Below are 21,232 nucleotides of genomic sequence, written 5' to 3' on the forward strand. Positions count from 1 at the left end.
TGACACACATGGCAGCAAGCCCGAGGCCACTAAAATTATGAAAACACCAAAAAATATAATTATTTCAAGTGAAGGAGCAACTTTTAAATAAAAACTCACTCATATTCACAACCTTCACTGCAAAAAAAAAGCAGTGAAACAGGGGCAGTGACATGTTTCTCTGAAAAATATTGCAAAATTAGGACAAAATAACCTTTCAATATGATGCAATGCAAGTTTAAAAATGTAGTTTCTATTGCAGGACTGTTGTATTGGATTATATCATATTGAAAAGTGTTATTCTGTCCAACAACATCCCGAGTTTGATTGCATGTCTTTACCTCGTCTCTCTCGCTCCCTGTGTTTCATGTAAATAAAGCCAAAAATGCCACAAAAAATTATTTTATACATGTTGACAATCCTGTAAACTCACAACTGCACCACCAACCGCACATTATCACACTTTATAGATATTAGATGACAATGTATGATGACTCACAGGGTGTTAATGTATCCATATTGACATTGAGGCTGACCTGTTTCTGTGCTCCTGCTCCTGCCGCTCCCGCTCCTCCCTCTCTCGCTGCTCTCGAGCTTGTCTGCGTTTCTCTGCCAGGACGCGAGCAGCCTCCTCTGGGTCGTTGGTGCCTGCTGACGGCCTGCTGGTTGGTGCAGGCGGGGTTGCAGCAGCAGCAGCAGCGGTGGTGGTGGTGGCAGCGGCGGGTGTAGCAGAAGGAGTAGGATTACTAGCAGAAGCCGCTGCAGGAGAGGCAGCTGGGGCGGCCGGCTCTACGCTCGGCACAGCGGGAGAGGATGCTGCTACAACCGGTGGGCTGAGGGAAGGAGGTGTAATCGGCGCAGAGGACACCACAATGGCAGGAACGTTACCGGAGGCTATGAGAGAGAAGACAAAGAGAGGAGAAGAGATGATTCTGTTTCTAAAACGACAATAAATAGGAGGCAAACGTCTGCTTTACCAACAACATCCTTCTTAACAAAACTAACACGTTAGCTGCTTTCATCTGTATATACTCTATACTCACAGCATCTAATATTTTATGCTGTAACAAGTACCATTCATTTATTTACTGTAAATTCCTAATCTGTAGTTTTTCAGTCTTTATCTTTTTTTTTACCTTTTATCTTTGTTGTTTAGCTTATTGTTACTTGTGTATAATTAATTTATCCTGCAGTAGTGTCCCAAGCCTCATCTTAAGCATTTCATTGCACTGATAACGTGTGTTATTCTGCAGAAATGACAAATAAAGTTGAACTTGAACTTGAACCAAAGTTATCAGGATTCATTCTGAGGGGGACATGAATGTGTGTACCAAATTTAATGGCAATATATACAACAGTTGTTGAGATCACTAAAATTGTAGTATTCACCCAAATTCTGTACCAAATTCGGTCCCAATCCACCAATTACATGTTGAGATATTTCACTGGAGAAGTGAAAAGTCAGGGGATCAATAAAATCAGTGGAATTTATCCTCTGGGGAACATGAACGTCTGCACCAAATTTCGTGGCAATCCATCCGATATTTGTTGAGATATTTCAGTCCCGACCAAAGTGGTGGACTCACTGATATAACCTCTGGTGTTGTGTTGCTAAAATATCAAAAATATGAGCTGATTATACATTTAAAAATAATTTATCACCTAGCTTTTTCATTTTAATATACAAACAACTTCCAATTAAACCCCCACGGTGTGAAGCTACTTCATCCAAAAGAGAAACCTGTACACATTAACTGCTAGAACACATTAATTGTGTGTTCACACTGATTTGCAACATGAATGTCGGCCAAAACCTCTAAGTCACCTTGAAGCCTGGATATCATCCCCATGGTAACCACACTTACTCTTCTTCTCCTCCGGAGTGTCGGGCTGCTGGGGTTCGTGGCTTGTTTCCACGGTGACCGCAGCAACCGTCTGGGGCTGTACCCTAGCGGGCGTCTGGGCCCGTTTGGGTCTGGTCTTGGTGCCAGGAGGTGGTGTCTTCTTGCCCGTGGGCGTCTTGGCAGCTGCTGCTGGCACCAAGGGGGATAATGGCCGACTTTTGGGGGCTGCGGGTGATGGAGGTCTGTTTTTGGGCTTCGGGGTGCTGATGAGCAGAGAAAAGATGGCAGCAAAGGTGAAATATAAGCAGGAGAAAGAGTTAAAGAGTGAACTGGTGGCACAGGAGATGGGATTTCATGGCAGCGTAGAGGTAAAGGTAATGAGGTTCCCAGAGCAGGGCATAAAGGCCAGAAGATATGAGTGACACGATCTGAACCGCCACATTCGGTTGCTATGATTTTTTGGCTGTAGGGTGGTGTAACGTGAGAAGAGCGAGGGTGCATCAGTCAGGAAAACCCCATTCTGTCTGCAAGTGCCTCACTCTCACATAAACAGACCCGTTCTTGGCAGACTAGCCCGCGGCTGCTGACTGAACGATGTCCAGCAGAGTCTCTTTTAGAAGTTAGATTATAGCACCTTGGACCATCTGTCAGACATTAACCTGCTCCAAGGATAAAGCACGAGGACACACGAGCCCCCTCCTCTTTCACTCTTTCAGTCTCTCTCCTACACTAGCTGTATTATCACGGAATATACACATCTATATGACAGACATTACCTGGTCTCTGGCCTGGATCTCTGGGTCATAGTGGTGGGCGACGCCGTCTGTCTCTTCTTCTGCACCTTCTCTTTTGTGAGAGCGCTCTTCTCTTTTTCGTTCTCCCTCTCCTTGTCTTTCTTCTCCTTCTTCTTTCTGTCCACCTTGGAGAAATAGGTGACACAAATAACCAGTTGTCACCTCAGGGCAAGGCTGCAGATAATGGCCTTTTGTTAAATGTCAGTGTCGTCACCTCCTAATGTTTTGGCTGGAACTCCCACATTAGATTATAGAAATTCAGGCAGACTCCCTCGCCTGAAATAGAGACCACCTCCAGTAATACACTCATTACACATTGATTTAATGAGTGTGAGAGGTGAGACGAAATGTGTCAGGATCTGAGGGGCTTTCCACTTCAGCTGCACAATTTCCAGGTTGAAACCCTGACCTGAGAAGACAGTTTACTATGTTTGCACCTGAGATTTCATAATCTAGTTGTTAAAATGTGTGTTCTTTAAAATTAACTTGTTATTTATTGTAAAGGCTTATTGTATAAGTTTCTCCTGCCATTTAGAAGCTATGATAGGTCACGCTAACCCACCAGAGAGGATCTCATTATTATGGGTTTCATTTGATATTTTAAATGTCCAATGATGGTCTTAAAAGTTGTTCATTATCATTTTGGGAAATATGCTTATGTGCTTTCTTGCAGAGAGTTGGATAATAAGGTTGATACCTTTGACCACTGGACTAACCACTGCGATTATTTGCCCCAAGCAGCCAATGTACCAATTGTACATTAGCTGTAAGCTAGCTAGAAATGGACTGACCGTGTCTCTGGGAGAGTGTCTGTATGTAAGCACTTTGACCAAACTCAGAAACCTGGAAACTCCAGTTCTTTCCGTTATTTCCCTCCAGTCTCTTTCCTTTTTCCTCTCGTCTCGTCGTACGTTTATGAACCAGATTCATAAAGCTCATAAAGTTGAAACATTTCACGTCATGAAACGCGCCAATTTGCGCATACCATGCTAATTTGTGTCTTCTTACGTCTTTCCATTGACTTTATAAATGCATTAAATATGAAGATAGAGCCAACAGCCATTTAGCTTAGCTTAGCACAAAGACTGGAAACAGGGGGAAACAGCTAGCTTGGCTCTGTCCAAATGTAAAAAACCCACCCAACAACACCTGTAAAGCTCACTAATTAACATAATGTGTCTGGTTTGTTTTATCATATAAAAACAGAAGTGTAAAAATGACAATGGGTGGTTTTATACAATTTCTTTGTTGCCTGACTGGCTGGCTGCAACTTCATATTATCTGTACAGACAAATTAGATATAACTTGTTTATTAGTGAGTTTTACAAGTGCTGGTAGGTGGATTTTGTTATCTTTGGACAGAGCCAGGCTAGCTGTTTCCCCCTATTTCCAGTCTTTGTGCTAAGCTAAGCTAACTGGCTGCTGGCTGTAGCTTCATATTAAAAGTACAGACATGAAAGTGGTATCAGTAAAACAAAAACAAAAATAATTTTCAAAAGTAATACATGAAAAGATAAAGACATTCAGTTCAAATTATCTTTAGTGCTTCGGTCTAGAACGACTGGTCTTCCAAAAAAAGGGAATTCTCAATCACCACATTTAAATAATCCAAAACGTATATTTATAGCAGGTGTGTGTGTGTATGAGAGTTGTCCTGTATATTTGTACACAGCCTACCGGTGTGGAGTTTCGTCGGCGCTGGCGCTGGGTGATGTCCGGCGTGCTGGCGGAGGAGACCCTCCAGCGCTCGGCAGTATTCTGGTGCGGGCGGTGGTGGGAGGAGGCGTTCAGCGGGCTGGCAGAGGCTGAACGGGAGCAGTGGTGAGAGTCTGAGTGGCACATAAACATGCAGAGAGCGGCAGCAGGGCCGAGGTCAGGGCCCCCACTCACACCATGCAGGGTGGTAAAAAAAAAAACACACAATACACATGACATGCTACAAGACAATGAATCAAATCTAGCTGACAAATTACATAATGATAGTAACTACTATTTTATTGTTTTTAAATAATAGTATTGATTTCACTTGCAGGGATAACTATCTTTTATTGTTATCCATTAGAGGCACATCTGCTCACCAACGTACACTGTTATTCTTTACTGCAGCAATCATCCTGTTCCCCCTCAGGTCAGGGATCAACTTGATGATAATTTTTATGTTTTATTAATCATTACCAAACACTTGTGGCTCCAGCTTCTCAAATGTTCCATTTTATTATTGTAAATTTAATATCTTTTTTTTGGTCTTTTTTTTCTGGGTTTTGGGGCTGTTGTTTAGACAAAATAAGCCCTTTAAAGATAAATGTGTTGTGCATTTTTTACAACTTATGACCTTTTTAGACTAAATGATTAATCAAACAAAAAAAAATACTTGATAATGCAGATAATTGTTGAGAAATCAACCTACCACAAGGTCTAGTTCCACTTTTTCTGAGCATTTAAGGACCTCGGTTGGAAATTTGAACATCTATGATTTCATGATAATTGGGAAAACTCCATGGGCTGATGAAGATGGCATGATGTGATTGAAATCTCCAGAGAAGCTATTAAAAGGACCTTGTGATGAGATTGTTTTCTCTATCTCTCTATCTTCAACCAAACCAAATAGCATCACAGGGTTGCATATCAAAATGCATAGAAACATAGATGAGAGAGGGGAAAAGATTAAGGCTGAAACAAGATATTTATAAAGAAAGAATGTCAAAAATTTTCTGCTTTTCTCTGTTTTATGTCATTGTAAATTGATGTTTATGGGGGTTAATAAGGTTGTTTGGTACAATATAAGCCTTCTAGAAAACTGCAGTGTGCTTTTTCACTGCTTCTTGACATGTTTAGACTAAACTATTAATTGATTAACTGAAATAACAATCAACAGATTAATCTGTAATGAAAATAATTGTAAGTTGCAGCCAGATTTTATGTATAAAAACACAGAAAGAGCAAGAAAGAGGGAAAAAGAGAAAGACTGAAACAAAGAAAGAAGAGATATATTTATATTTTCTGGGCCAAACAAGCTCTTTTCCTCTCTCAAAATGTCCATAAAAGTGAGCTTAAGGGGTCCAAACAGAGGATTTCTCCTTCCCTGCACACTGCAGTAATAATGTGCAGAAAGAGGAGGATGGGCGCACTGAACACACACGGGTCTGGAGGGGGTTTCACACTCACGAGAGTCGCTGTTGTTGAGGAGGGTGGCGGCGCTGCGACTGCGAGCCAGGAAGGACAGCGTAGGCGTCATGAGCCGCTCCACGATCTTGCTCTCCCACGGGCTCAGACGCAGGCTGCGGGCTGACACAAAAGGGCGCTGTCAGTGTCGGGTTACCGTCAGAGTGAACTTCACACACGTGAACGTACAGTTAGATCCTCGTCTTTCACACACAAATTCACCTTCATATCTCCTGCACACACACACACACACACACACGTACACTGTAGTAAAAACACACTCAACACTGCAGGAGGTGTACCGCTCCTCAATGATGATACTGCAGCACATCCTCTCTTCCCTCACACACACACACACACACACACACAAACACACACAAACACTGACCACCGTGTCTCCATCTGACGCAGAGTGGAGTTTTTGCATTCATGTGCTGTTGGAAAAACTGGAAATTCATCCTCACATGAACATCATTCAACGTAGGACGATGAAGTCTGAGGAACTTTTATCATCTCTGTTTCTGAGTTTTAAAAAAAAATCTAGTTTGGTCTTTGTGAGCAGTAAATAAACACTCGTGTCATGTGTTTATTTAGTCAGACAAACCCTCTTAACCTCTGAAAAACAAGAGCCAGCATGTGTCTTCTCAGTTGGATATTTCTGACAAAATTGCACATGAATAAAATGCTAAAATTGCCCCAGACTGTACAGATTTTTCCACCAGCACGTGAATGCACACTTAATTTCTTAGAAACTGCTTTAGAAGCATAAATGATCTCGTTAGTTGATCCATCAGGAGGTGGAGCCGAAGAACTGCAGTTTTTCAGGAGTAAACTAACTGCAGCTACAGCTTTTAGTCCTAAATAATGCAAATAACAATTGTTTTTGTGAAGCTATCTAGTTTACATACAGTAGTAATTAACTTGCTATAGGCTGGTAGTGGTGGTTTGACCATGAAAAGGTTGGATGACTTGGTGCTTTTGAGTGGGATCATGTTCATGAGAAGAGTCCGTTTGAACAATCCACTGATGCTGTATTTGTGAATACATATGTTTTCTATTAGTTTGGCTCATGAGATGTGATGAAGTTACTTACATACTGATGTTTTATGACACTGAAATGCAAAAAAACACAAAATAATCCACCATTTTTGTAAAGGGAACATGGCAACGTCCATTTTTTATTGTCCTCTGATGACAACTTGAACCACTTGAATGTTAAAGACCTCACATGCTTACAATGAAGTGCTTGTCTTGGGATCTGAAACCATCTTTCAACTTTTCTTTTAACTTTCCGAAACAATTAACACCAACTTAACACAGCTATAGGCCAGGTGTGCAAATAAGGTAGGAATCTAACTTATTTCTCAAGATCAATTTTTAATTTTTCACACTACTTTTTCATCTAAGTGCAACACCATGAATGTAGACTCTTAAACTTACTTTTTACCTTTAGATGTTGACAGTTTGTTTAAAACATACTGAACCCTTAAGCATAATGTGTCCTCGACTTATCATATAAAAAACCTCAAGTTCTGTTTGAGGCCAACAAGATTAAACTGGTTCTTTAGCTCCACCCATTGAGGTTTTACTCATCCAGTGTGGTTATTACTAAACTCCAGTCTGCCAGTCAGACACACTCTGACTCAAAGATACTGAAACTCAAACACAAAGATGGATGACTGAAACTTTTGCCTACGTGTTACATACAGTACCAGACATTAGATAACAACACACAGAGGAGCAAACCCAAGTTAATTCTTATTACTTACCACTCAAAAACACATCAGGCAAAAACCCAGTGACGCTCAACCTCACTCAAACCCAATGCAGCGCTAAGGCCTGTCAGTTTCTGGTGAGTTGAGCATTAGTACCATTTGTCCTATAAGCAAGACAAACCTACTCTGACCTCAACACCATTCTGCTAGTATGTGTTTACTGTTATTGAGTGTCATGTGATGAAGATTCAGCACATATGACGTCCGACAACAGCAAAATATATAATCCAATGCATTGTAATGACGGGTGGGAAAAAAAAACGAAGAACACATACACCATTAAATCATTCTCTCATGAGCAAAGCAGACGTCATGTCGGAGAATAAAGTTGTTTTTTAGTCAGTAGACGCCATCTTTGATTCCTGCAGAATCAAATCAAGTCTGTTAGAAACTATAGATGCCTGTGTGAGATTTATATAAAGCACTGAGCAAATACTAGAGAACCCCCCAAAGGGAATAAGGACAGAAAGAGAAAAGTAAATGATGCTGTTTGAGAGCTCAGACTATGAAACTCTTCAGAAGGAATATCATATAGAGGAGACAAAGCTCCGACTTCTTCAACAGTAGCTGAAACATAGAAACAAATACTGCAGTGCAGCATTTTCTGTAGTCCAGAAACACCTGGAGCATATTAATAGTAACTATTTAATCATCCATTTCTGCTACTTCTTCCACTAGGATTATTTAACAGCTAAAGTAACTTGTAGCTCTGACTTTAAAGGAACGGTTTGACCTTTTGGAAAGTACACTTTGCTTTCTTGCCAAGAGTTACATGAGAAGATAGATACCATACTCATGTGAGAGTGGTATCAATCTTCTCCTCTAACTCTTGGCAAGAGAGTCAATAAGTTTATTTCCCAAAACATATAATTAGCTTTGAAATATGATCTGTTTTTTTACGGTTTAAACTACCCCTACAGTAGATAAAGTAGTTAAAATGAGCTGAACCTCGACAATCTAAATCATTAAATACTTGTTATGCACCAGTAATAATAATCTAAAACATAAGATATTTGGCGCCATAATGAGTATTTTTACTTTTGACACTAAAAAACATTTTTGTTATAATACTCAGTAAATAGTCAGATGAATCAGTATAAGAAATCTATTAATAATAATATATGATTTTTCTGTACTTTTACTTTTGATATTTTCAATATATTTTGATGGTAATACTTCTATATTTTTACTTAAGTAAAATGTGTAAATTTGAGTGAATTACTTGTAACATAGTATTTTTACATTGCAACTTTTATTTAAATAAAAGAGCAGTATACTTCCTCCACCACTGCTTAGAGACTTGACATTAAGTGTTATGTTTGAGCCTTTGAAAGCGTCTTACTGAGTAGCTTCTAGTAGATTTATTTTTCCTTTTGAATTCTACATACAACAGAAAACACGTAACGCGCAGGAGACAAAGACATACGGATAAACACAATGTGTGTGCACATGTACTTTTATATTAACTTTATATATATTTTATTTTAGCTAAAGCATGAGATCTAACGTGCTAAGACAGCTAGTCCAGTTAGTTGTGTTGATTTCCTGTTTCAACAACTGATAAGATGCCTTGCAAAGATCTTTCTTTCTTTCTTTCTTTCTTTTTTTTTTGCAGGGAAGTAATGAGAGCAGGGACATGTGTACTGACAACTTCAGCTTCTTGTCAATGCTGCATTGTTGTGTAATTCAAGCATCACTCTGTTGACATACACAGAGGTATGTACGAACACATAACACACATACGCATGATAATAGTGCAATCACAACAGCACTGCCAGGAATGACACGAGGTGCGAGTTTTTGTTTGTGAAATCACTCTTTCTTTCATAGACTGGCTTCTCTTATATAACAGCTGATGCAGTCACCTTCGCAGATCGTTTTCACAACATGTTTTATGATTAAGTGATAACCAGACTATGTTCTGTTGCTAGGCAACAGTGGTTTCTCTCCTCCTCTTCTTTCTCCAATACGGCAAGAGGAGGCTGCGCTGAGCTGCTGCCTGGTGATCGACTTTTCACCTAGAGGTAGATTGATGCCTGGATCTATAAACGCCACCGCTCTGACATCACTACCCCCCTCAATACTATTACGGGTACACTGTGCAGAACATCTCCCAAGGCCAGAAACACTACCTGGCTCTGGCTCTGCAGAAATATGATTCAGCTCTGAATTGTCCTTTTATGTGCCTGCAGTATCGGAGCATCTGTATTAGTGATGATCAAGCACGAAATCTAAACCGCTATTGTGGCGGCGGGGGAGCTGAGAGCCGAACTGCTGATTGCACTGTGGGTGATACGATCTGTAATGACACATGTTATGAGGCGAGACGAATCTGAGATGGAGACAGCGCTGCTTATGTACTTGTGACAAATCAGGAGTCTGATGAAATGAGTCTGACATAACAAGTTAATTTAAATATTTGTCCTATGACAGCAGCATGTTGCTGCCACAGTGACTTAAAAGACTGTCACTCAGTTTCTTGTTATAGCATAAAAATGTTCTTGTTTAACTGTAATCCTGTCATACTATAAAAATATGTGTTTTATGTTATTATGACACATTTTCATCATTATTACTAAATGCCACATTATTCTGTTTTTACAATAACCTTTTCTTGTAACAATGACATCAATATCAATATCTTGTTATATCACAAAACTTTCCAGTTAAAACAACATATTTGTGTGCGTTGCTGTGTTGCTCTATGGAGTCGGTTGGTCCACCACCGGTCAAGACTTTTAATTTAATGCTATCATCAAGTCAAAATGTTTATTTGTCAAAAACCTTGGTTAACATATACATATGACTTAATATTTGCAAAATTAATGGCATTCCCATCAGCTGTAGTTTGTGTTTAGTGCTAATTAGCAAAAAACAGCATGCTAACATGCTAAACTAAGATGGTGAACATGCTAAACATTCTACCGTATATAATTAATACTACACATTTTAAAAATATACATTATACCATCTGCATGTTAGCATGCTGACATTAGCATTAAGCTCAAAGCACCATGATTCCGCACGGCCTCACAGAGCTGCTAGCATGGCTGTGGACACTTAGCGTTGTTTGTTATAACAACACACCAACTTCTCATCTAACTCTCGGTGAGACGCGCATCTGTCAAATCAAACTGTTCCATTAAGATGTTATCTACAAAACTTACAATTAGTTTAGAAATTTGATCAATTTTAAAGGATTAAACTACCACAACAGTTTATAAGGTAGTTGAAATGAGCTCAGCCTCGACTAGCTACAACTTTAAATACCTCCAACCCATTAATGCATCAATAATCAAATATATATTTGGCACCATGATGAGTATTTTTACTTTTGACACTAAAATACATTTTTATGATAAAACTTACTTAGTAGTTATAACCAGATACAACAATAAAATGCTAATATGCTAATAAGTGTCATAGAGATGCTAGCATGACTGTAGACACTTAGCACTTAGCATAGTTTGTTACAAGAACTCACTGTTACGCTATGAGAAAAGTCTCTTTTAATGAGATACACTGATTTTGTGTAAATATATGGAAATGTTTGGTGATATAAAAATATATATTGAGATTATAACAATTAATGTTTCTTGCAAAAAAAATAAACAACAAGAAAATTTGCCCCAGTAACATAACAAATATCTCATAATGTGGAAAGGATCGCATTACATCGAGAAACTTTTCAAGTTGTAACAAGAAACTGAGCAAATACTTGTTTTGTCATGGTGGCAGCAATACGCTGCTGTAAATATACAGTATAACCAAGCAAGAGAGACTTAACATCTATAGAACTAGACTGTAAATTTACTTAAATTAATACATAAAACCAAAAAAAATTATACAATGCATGTGCTTTAAGTTGCTCTAATTGATTCATTTGCAACAGTCACACTATAATATCCACCACCACCACACCAAACCACCAACAGTAAAGTGGGAGGGGGACAACCAAAAAAAAAGGTGCCGTGACCAATGAAACACACGTACCAAAATATATATCACAAAATATGACTCGGTGATGTCGAGGTGAAGGGAGGCTGATCAAAAATGCAAAGGAAGACTTAAATCAATGACAACCACCAACTGAAAAACCAAATTAAAACACCACGATGCATACGAGACCGAGAGCGTGATAAGAGTGGGGGGGGAGTAGGTGGTAAATGACCAGTCACCAAGCACAGGCAGGCAGGCAGGCCACCAGAGACGACAGTTATAATTATAAAAGAAAACCAAAAACCAGATTAGGGTAACAGGAAGGAGGGGGGGAAGGCGGAAGGGGATGAATAGGAAGGGAAGGGAAGGGAGCAGGAAGCCTGGTGGACATTGACGTCGGGTCGTCCTTACTTCTGTTGGGGGAGTTCCAGAGCGTGGCAGAGGACTTGGACAGCCTGTTGTTAATGACAGGGTCCACCTGTCTCGGCAAGTTGACCGTGGAGGCCGAGCATCTGCCTGCACCGGAGAGAACGCAACAGACAACAACTGTTCACAAGGCGGCCGGGGTGCGGGCGGGCCCCCCCCCCCCTGACTGGCAAAAGCTGTGGAGTGATAAGAGACGGGGGGCTGCCGACTCCCTCTGCCTGGATCACACAGTTGTCAACGGCTCCTGGAGGAGAGCCGGGACTCACCATTCTCTGAGGTCAAACTGGCTTCTCTTTATCATTTGGAAGTAAGATTAATCTGAATTCAGACTTTGGGGGGGAGACGGGGAGGAAATTTGAGGAAAGTATGGGAAGGGTGTGGTATAGTTAGAAATCACATTTGGGGGAGGGTTTTCTCTTTTTTTTTCTGCTGCAAGAAATCAGAAATCATAAAATATCACACACACACTCACGTTCTCTCACATACATTCAGGATCTTTCACACCTTGCAGAAGAGAAACTCGTCTTGACCTCAGTGTCACAGTTTTTGAAAAGAGGCAGTTGAGTCACATGTTTGTGTCGGTCTGCGTGCAGGACAGGACAGAGTTCAGTCTGAATAGAGGAAATTACCTCACAGGTCTCTGATAAAAACACAACGGCTCGCCGTTCACACTGATAATCTAATGAAACATATTCCTGACAACTACCTTTCTGCCTCTGTTATCAGTTAAACGGAGAAAACTGGTACTCAGAACCAATTTTTGCTCCAAAAAAAAGAGAAACATTCACTGAAGAATTACAAGTGCTAACATCATATATTACTGTGTAGGTCATTTGCCTTCTGGTTCCCCACCCTCATGACACCAAACCCTTCAGGATCTATTTCCTTGAATTGCATCAGTGGGACGAGTGAGTCACATTCTGTAAAGCATTGCTCAACACAAAGACTACAGTGAGGATATGATATATATTTGTATATCTAATCGTTTCTGGCTTCTATGAGTGTCCGAGTCATTGCGGTTCATCTAAAACTCACTTTCTCTACGGGAGGTCTGGTTGAGTCCTCCTGCCCAGGACCACCTCTGCTGACGGATCTCGGCCCACGTCTTCTTTGTCGACCGCTTGATAGCTGCTTCGTATCGCTCCTGGAGGACCAAAAAAATTAGTCAAGTCTTTGCATATATTCGCACTAATAACAGTTTATTTGATAGTTTAAATTTTGACAGTTAGGGAAATACACAAATTTGCTTTCTTGCCGCAAGTTGCATGAGAATATCAATACCACTTTTATGTCTGTGCCGTAAATATGAAGCTAGAGTTGTTGTGAGAAGATTAAAGGGATAGGAAAGAAAATAAAAACATAATTTTTGTTTTCTAATATTGACTTCTTTTTTGTGAAATACTGGATAATTTTACCTTTTCAAGATTCTTACAGATTCTTTAAAAATATGTTTATTTGATTTCTTTCCAAGAGTTACATGAGAAGATTGATACCACTCTCAATGCAGTAAGTATGGAGCAAGAGCCAGGAGGCCGTTATCTTAGCTCAGGGCTTAGGGCATAAACACTGGAAGCAGGGGAAACTGCTGGTCTGGCTCTGTCCAAAATTTAGAAATACACTTATCAGCACCTCTAAAGCTTTCGAGCTACTTTGTGTAAGTATTTCTTGACAACAACAATTAATTTGTCCTCCCAGTACTTCTGTGCAGCGTCTCTGCTGTTTGTCTGGCAACTTCACTTTTTGATGACAAAACTGTTAGATACAGCAAATAATGTTTTATACATTTCTGTTCGAGTATGGGTTAAACAAACAACTTTATAGAGTGCCAGGCTAGCTGCTTTTCCTTGTTTCCACTCTTCATGCTAAGCTAAGCTAATAGCCTGCCAGCTCCGGCTTCCTATAGGTGCGTATGAGATTGATATCAACCATCTTATCTAACTCCCTCGGCAAGAAAGCCGATATACAAATATATAAAAATCTGAGGGTAAATCTGTCTTTGGTAGAGTCAAAGAGGAGGCACCGTTTCATTTTAATAGTTCACAAACAAGAAAGGTTAGGAACTACTGCTTACAAATAATCTGCATTTATGACCACTGAAAAATTGGCCTTGAGCAGCCAATACTTGGCATCATGACTGTTATTCAAGATGGGACAAAATCCCTGTTACGCAGGCAATTTTCCAGTGGTCATAAGTGTTGGACTTACATAAATACTGGCGAAGGGTTGATTTTTCCACTCTGACTTGAATTATACTGTAGATTTTGCAGAACAGGACATTTCTGTGACTGGCACTACAAAAAAAAAATCTGTATTTATGAATATTTGGCCTCAGACAAGAGACACTGAATTAAAACCACATTAGTTCAGTGTTAATGATTAAAGTCAGTCTTATAAAATGCAGGGTGTAAATATTCTTTGTTGTTCCTTGCCTGCTGATCCTGAACAGACAAACCTTCAACTTGCCTCTCGTGCATCAGTCTCACCTTGTTCTTTTCTAGTTTCTGTCTCTGTTTCTCCTCCAGCAGGGCTCGGCGTTTCTCAGCTTTCAGCCTCTGCTCCTCCAGCTTCCTTCTGCGGTCCTCCAGCTGGCTCTCCCTCAGACGCCTCGCCTTCTCCTCCTTCTCCAACCACTGGGCCTTCTTTGCCGCTGAGGGGTCACCACAGAGAGTGAAGTTAAAATTCAGGTAGGATAAAGAGAGAGAAGTAAACATGATGAGCTGTCTGAAATATTTTCTTTCAATCTCACGTTCTTCTGTAAGCAACGGTTGAAGGCTGAATAAAGAGCAGAACAGTAAGTTAGCTATTGTAGCCAAGATGTTTCACCTGTTTTCTTTCTGATTTCTTTCCCAAACATTATTCTAATAATAAATTTTTTTATATGACACATTTCATGAACAATGTTTAGAAAGAGGTTAGCAACACTAAGAGTCTACAGCCACGCTAGCTGCTCTGTGAGGGTGTATTTCGGTATAGCAGTGCTAAATGCAAACGTCAACATGCTAACATGCTCACAATGACAGTGTTTACCTGATGGATGTTTAGGAGGTGTAATGTTTACCTATATGTTTAATCTGGGGCTCTACTGGAATATCTTTGCATGATTTACAGTTCAAAAAACTCGTTATTTATCTTATACTGGCTCTTTATGCAGCCCCTCAGTTCAGCCTCTGTCTGAAACAGGCCGTTTTAGCTCCTGTCTCTTTAAGACCCCACTCCTGATGGGCCCACTCTGTTCTGATTGGCCAGCTCTTGGAAGCTGCCGGCTCTGGAGTCTACGTCAAAAAACAAACAAACTATGAAACAAACTAAAGTAGTAGGATGTCAACTTCTCATATACATCCATACATGTTCAAGCTAAAATCCAATCCAAAATATGTGAGTGGACAACACAAACAACACACAGAAAAAACCTTAGCAAAAGAAAAAACTTAGCAACAAAGGCTACGGAACGGATGGCCGTTTATGGGCATGCATGACAAGCTAACGTAGACTCACCGACAAGGTAGAAAAAAAGCCACAAAATAAGCGTTCAGAGCAGGTTGAAGCTCTGGCTTTTGACTTGCAGGGAGCATATTCTACATACATTAACCACCAAGAATGTCTGTACCAAATTTGTACTAAAATCCATCCAATAGTTGTTAAGATATTTCAGTCTTGACCAAAGCTTTGTTCGACAGAAAGACAGACAACTGCCATCACTAAAGCCAAGCCGCTAGCAAAAGTTATTAAAAGAAACAACAAAAAAAACACATAAAAGCCAGTCTGTGTGTTACATGGTAATTCAAAAGTTTGATATTTTTGCCCAGATTTTCTCCTTACATAGGTTATTCCAAAGTCAATTCCTCAAATTGTAAGAGTGTATAATCACTTAAAGCTCCTGATAGGCTTCTACCACTGACACAAGAACAGAATGGGTGAAACAGATGGAAGACAATGTGTTCATTACACTATAATCCCCATAACAATAAATAAGCAGAAGTTTCCCGCTGTGTTTTACAACATCCTCCAGCAGACGCCAGTTTTCTTTACACATACGCTGCTGTGGCTCATTTCTCTGGGGTAACAATTAAACAGCAATCAATCCTCTTAAATTAAACTGCCATGACGTTGGACAGAGTTGAATTGGTGAGGGTGGGTTACATGCAGGATCCAACTAAAAAAATGGCATGAAATGTCTTGATATTACTTGATATTAGTGAGTTAGACAGCATTAGAAATACTTAGTGGATTGAGTTCTGCAAAAGGATTTTACAGTGTTATGCGAGGCATGATTTGTATTTAGTTCAGTATTCTGCGGCTCATCTTCACTAATGAGCCAAAGAGGCACACACAAGTCTTTGCACCATTGACAATGACAAAGCCTTCTCTGCTCCTCCGTAGATCCAATTCCTGAGAAAAAAAATCTTAGTATGTCTGTAATTCACAGCAGAATTGAAAAATATGTTGGGCTTGTGAGAGTGCTTTTCACTTTTTCATTTATTTCTACAAAACATGAGGTGCACAGCTGCTGTTACACAACAACCAGGCTTCAAAATGTGTTGAGAAATATTTGTTGTTTAGGGATAAACATACAGTAAACATTATGTTTTTTTGACCTATATACACAAGCATCACATGCGTACTGTTTTTCAACTAATTGCATGGTCCATGTGGAAAAAAAGCCTTAACATTGTACCATGTAATTACACACAGAAGCAGACTGCAGGAAACTAAACTTATCTCAGAGCAACTGAAGCCCAGTAAACCTTGGATATTATCGATAAAAAGGCCCCAGAATTCCCCTTTAACTGTGCAGCATGACCACATTATTGATGCTAATGAAAGTAGTAATTAAATCTAATCTGTCTGAGAGGCCTGGTCTCAGTTCATGGTAATGACTGCTCATTTTTCACGCCAAGCGCCCTGGGCTCCATGAGACGTCTCTGCAGGAAAACGCCCACTGAGCTCTGCTCTGATTGGCTGTTCACGTATTGGCCTGAGTCCACAGGGAGAAGCCCAGTGTTTGAAAACGAAATATAGTCCTTCATGTATTTGGACTAGCACACTATTTTCATTGGAGGAAGCTTTATTCTGCAGCCACAAGGTCAAAACCATGATTACGGGTATGGAATATGCACGCTGGGTGGGAATGCAGAAGAACATAAAGTAAAGGAAAGTAGATTTAAAGTAAGTTAAATTTAAATTTAAATGAGCAGAAACATTTAAGTCAAAAGTGAAACTGCTGAGAGTTCACGAGGTTCATAAATATCCACCGAATTACGTCAGAAAAAAACAACAACATGATCGATTCACGGAGGGAAGAAAGGCCGCAACTGTTCAGGCCGGAGCAGAGGAGAAATGGAAGGAATTGGGATTCCCATCACAAGTTTGATTATTCCCAAATGGTATGACTGCTTGCTGCGAACGCTGATGGTTTTTAGTGAAGCGCCTTACCTTGCAGCTGAGTTTGCTGTTCTGAAAGCCATGCAAGGAGAAACAATAAGAGACGTCAATAACCGTCAGTCACTCACAGCAGAGAGACAAAAGAAAGACGGAGGTTGTTAAGAATAGAATAAGATGATGGCATGCATCATGTTGGTTACAATAAATTCACGCTTCATGCATCACCAGTTTTTTTTAGGAAAATCGAATTCCTTAAGAGTTAAAACTCAACCAAACTGTTGTCATGTCAACGCCGTTTTATCGTTTCTTACCGATATATCTGGCTCTTTCCTCCCTCCTCTCCTTGGCAAGTTTCTGTCGTTGCTCTGAGCTTATCACATCTGTGAGGGAAAAGAGAAAATGTAAAGCTTTTGGTTAATGTGTTTTTCCTCACAGCGTTATATTTATTAACATTTCCAAACCTTCAACCATGAGGAGCTAACATATACTCATATCTAGTATGGACTGGATCAAAGTAATGGCAGTCTAATAAAAAACTAGAGATTCTATGCAAATTTTTGTATTATTCACCCCACTTAAAATCACATTTATGATAGGCAAATAATGCATTTGCATATTTACTACAAAGAGCACTGCCCTTTACTGTCTTGACTATAAATAGTAATAAATGTAGATTAAATGATGCCCTGATAAGAGCCTGCAGTCTGCGTCTCAGGCTGCAGGTACAACCTCCAACAATCAGAGGAAACAGTAGCTGCCTCTATGTAGCCTGAGTGGTGAAACACAAAGAAAGTCCTTAAGCATTTGCTGCTGCTTATAAAGATTAACTCGCTGTGAGTGACCAGTAAAACATTTTTATAAGCTCCTCTCTCCTCTCATCTGGATTTTAGCAGCTGGACGGTAAAAAGACTGTTGAGATAATGTTTTGTGAGTAAATTAAACGGACAATTTAAAAGTTTGGGGGATAAAAACACAAGATTTTGGAAAGTGAGGGTGACATTACACCCTTCTTCAAATCTTCAAACATCACAAAACAAAACTGGACTCATCTTCATTATATCTGGGTGGAGGCAGAAATTTCAGCGACAAAATCTCAAAACGTGGGAAAACAAAACTATCTGCATAGTTGAGAAAACGCAGCATGGTTTCATTTTGTTGTTATTTGTCTGAACTGAGTCTTTGACGTGTTACAGCTGTGTAAAATAGACACAGATGAAGTACTGATGTGAAATGCCAGAGGAAGTTTAATTCAGATTTTTGGGATTTATTCACTGATTCAGTTTCAAGGTCAACACAGCTCCACCTCTTCCTACGCCGTCGATGTTCAACGCACTGTAACTGCGGTGTACAGCTGCTTTTCAGCCGTTCTCATCCGCAGAGATAATCAGCATGAATCCAGATACACTGTGAGAGACGCAGTGGCATGACACAAGGATTTGTGTAGCTCTCTATCCAGCCTTAAAACCGGCTGTGAAAAGCCACGACTGAAGAAGCCTGTACACGCCGTTGAAAACCGGCACCCCTGGGGTGCTCGCTGAGCCCGTCTCCTTTTGTGGTTCGTCTTCGTGCTATGTAATATGTATGCCGCGTATTCTCAACCAATGGCAGAGGGCCCTGCAGCACTTCAGCCCCATCTCCATGGCAACCTGACTTTACTCCCTCCCTCCCCACCTTGAGAGAGTTTCCTACATGGCTTTACTCTGGCTGGCTGATACGCAGACGCTATGAAGTGCAGAGAAAAATAAATCTGACGGGCCTGGAGGTCCTGTCCCACTGAGACATCACTTAATGGACCAGTCCCTCCCCCACCGACCCTCCATCAGTCCTGCTCCACTCTATACACCCTGTCTCCCCCATAGCTAATGACAATTTGGCTTTCGGCCACCACCATCTGTCTGGCGGGAATGACTCAATGTACACTGAAACTTCCATCAGGAGAAAAAGTGTGAAAATCATGAATGAATCCTATTAAGTTTTACACGTGTGCTGTGCAGGCTTTGTCTTTGAAGCAAGGTCAAAGAACACAAGTAGAAGAGGATGAAAAATGCCTCCATTAATGAGCAGTATTCCTTTTCATCCCTTTTAATGTGCTTTTGTGAAGTGGTTTAACATTTTTCACACATGCTGGACTGCGGTGATTCATACAGACGCAGCTGAACGATAAACAAGAACCAGGTTTCGGTCAGAAAACGAATGAGCCTGCAGCCTCACACAGCGAGCAGCAGTCAGAGAAAATGCTAATTCAACATTTTGCACTTCATCAAAAAAATTAAACATCCATTAAGTTAAAATACTAAGCAGCTTGGGGGTAAAAAAAATAGACCAGCTTGTAACAGAAATAAGAGTGAAATTGCTCCAAATTCTTCTGCTGCCAATTTCCAACAGCTGGAAAAAAGTTTAAACAATTTGTAGCACTAACCTCCGTTTATCTGCATCATAAAAAATCCAACCTATCATTGTGACTCGTTGACAATTTTTTAAAATATTTACGCTACGCTTTGCCATAATTATCCTTTTATACTTAGAACCCAGCGTCCTATCTGATTACTACACATGATCTGTGATCCCTGTGCTTTTAACTGAGGCACAACATTACTTTATCTTGGGCTTAAACACTTTCCTACTGATTAAATATTACAAAAATGTAGCTTATTATTTCCTTTATTAAAAAAAATAGCTGCTGAAAAAAGTACTTCACTTCTAAATAGATAACTTCTTAGCTGGGGCGCCCCAGTGGACTGATGATTAAGGCGTATACAACATAATCGCAACGTCCACGGCTTGACTTCCGGCTGCAGGACCCTTGTTGCATGTCATAGCCCAATCTCTTTCTCCCTGTGTTTCCTGTCTCCGCTGACTGTCAAATAAAGGCAAAAAAACAAGACTTCCTTGCTGCCAACTTCCCAACACGTCGACAAAGTGGAGGCTCAAAGGCTATTAAAACTGTACACACATGTTTGTGTGCTGGTACTTCAGCTCCAATTAAGGAAAATCTTAATTCTACAACATAAAATGATACTTTGGACATGAATGTGCTTTAAGCTATATAGCAACAGCATGACAATACAGTTGCAAAGTGGGAATAATGTGACTAAAAGTTGGGGCTCTTCTGAGGCATTAAACTCTCTGAGTTAAACCATCAATATAACAGATGAACAACAGCGTTAAAAGACTGTGTGCATAAAAGCTTCAGGATGTAAATTAACTATGACTTCCAATGTGCATTTCAGCCAAAAACATCAAATCGCTGAGCTTAAAACTCCATCGTTTGTGCTGCTAACAGAGAGCAAAAACTAAAAATTATGGCGTAAAAAAAAAGATTTACAATCAATTCTCTTCTAACCAGCTTCTTCTCCATAGCAAAGGTGGCTGAGACTTATGGGTATTGTAGTGTTTTTAGCCATCCACCATGCCAAAATAACAGTCAAAACATCAGACACATAGTAGTTTTCTCAGAAACATAGTTGAAATAATTGAAACTGGTGGTCCCAACATAAACCTAAAGGATTGTTACATTACCCTCTATGCCCCCGTGCACAAAGAGAGATCCTTAAAGAAATGGTTTTCCCAGTTTGGTGTGGAAGAGCTTGACCGGCCTGCACAGAGCTCTGACCTCAACCCCATTCAACACCTTTGGGATGAATTTGAACACCGACTGCAAGCCAAGCTTAGCCGAGGTCACTGATGCTCTTGTTAAATGGGAGCAAATCTCTCCTAGTAGAGTGGAGGCTGTTCCAGAAGAAGATTAATGCCCCACACTGAGATGTTCAACAATGATAAATATGATTGTACATGACCGGAAAAGCAATAAAATCAGTAATAATGCACAGAATTGATGTAACTTGGATATGACAGTTCACTGCATGGTCCTTTCCAACTAAAGCCGGATTTATTCTTGTGTTAATATAGCATATATTGTACAAACAAAAGA

The 21,232-nt window shown here is 40.1% G+C and overlaps 1 protein-coding gene across 3 annotated transcripts in view; it reads right to left on the reverse strand.

The window, feature by feature from the left end:
- LOC121912602 (MAP7 domain-containing protein 1-like) overlaps positions 1-21,232 on the reverse strand; it is a 47,078-nt gene that overhangs the window by 5,737 nt on the left and 20,109 nt on the right. The window contains exons 3-11 of one of the 3 annotated variants that reach the window (XM_042434829.1): positions 17,613-17,681; positions 14,403-14,566; positions 12,955-13,063; positions 11,905-12,009; positions 5,783-5,902; positions 4,295-4,422; positions 2,600-2,742; positions 1,845-2,086; positions 516-873 (exon numbers count right to left, since the gene is read on the reverse strand). In XM_042434829.1, the coding sequence (XP_042290763.1) occupies positions 516-873; positions 1,845-2,086; positions 2,600-2,742; positions 4,295-4,422; positions 5,783-5,902; positions 11,905-12,009; positions 12,955-13,063; positions 14,403-14,566; positions 17,613-17,681 (1,438 nt within the window). Of the gene's footprint in view, positions 1-515; positions 874-1,844; positions 2,087-2,599; positions 2,743-4,294; positions 4,447-5,782; positions 5,903-11,904; positions 12,010-12,954; positions 13,064-14,402; positions 14,567-17,612; positions 17,682-21,232 lie in introns of all 3 variants that reach the window. The other 2 variants (XM_042434828.1, XM_042434830.1) reach the window with 2 other exon arrangements.

This window comes from Thunnus maccoyii, chromosome 15 (assembly GCF_910596095.1).
Source record: "Thunnus maccoyii chromosome 15, fThuMac1.1, whole genome shotgun sequence".
NCBI classification, from domain to species: domain Eukaryota; kingdom Metazoa; phylum Chordata; class Actinopteri; order Scombriformes; family Scombridae; genus Thunnus; species Thunnus maccoyii.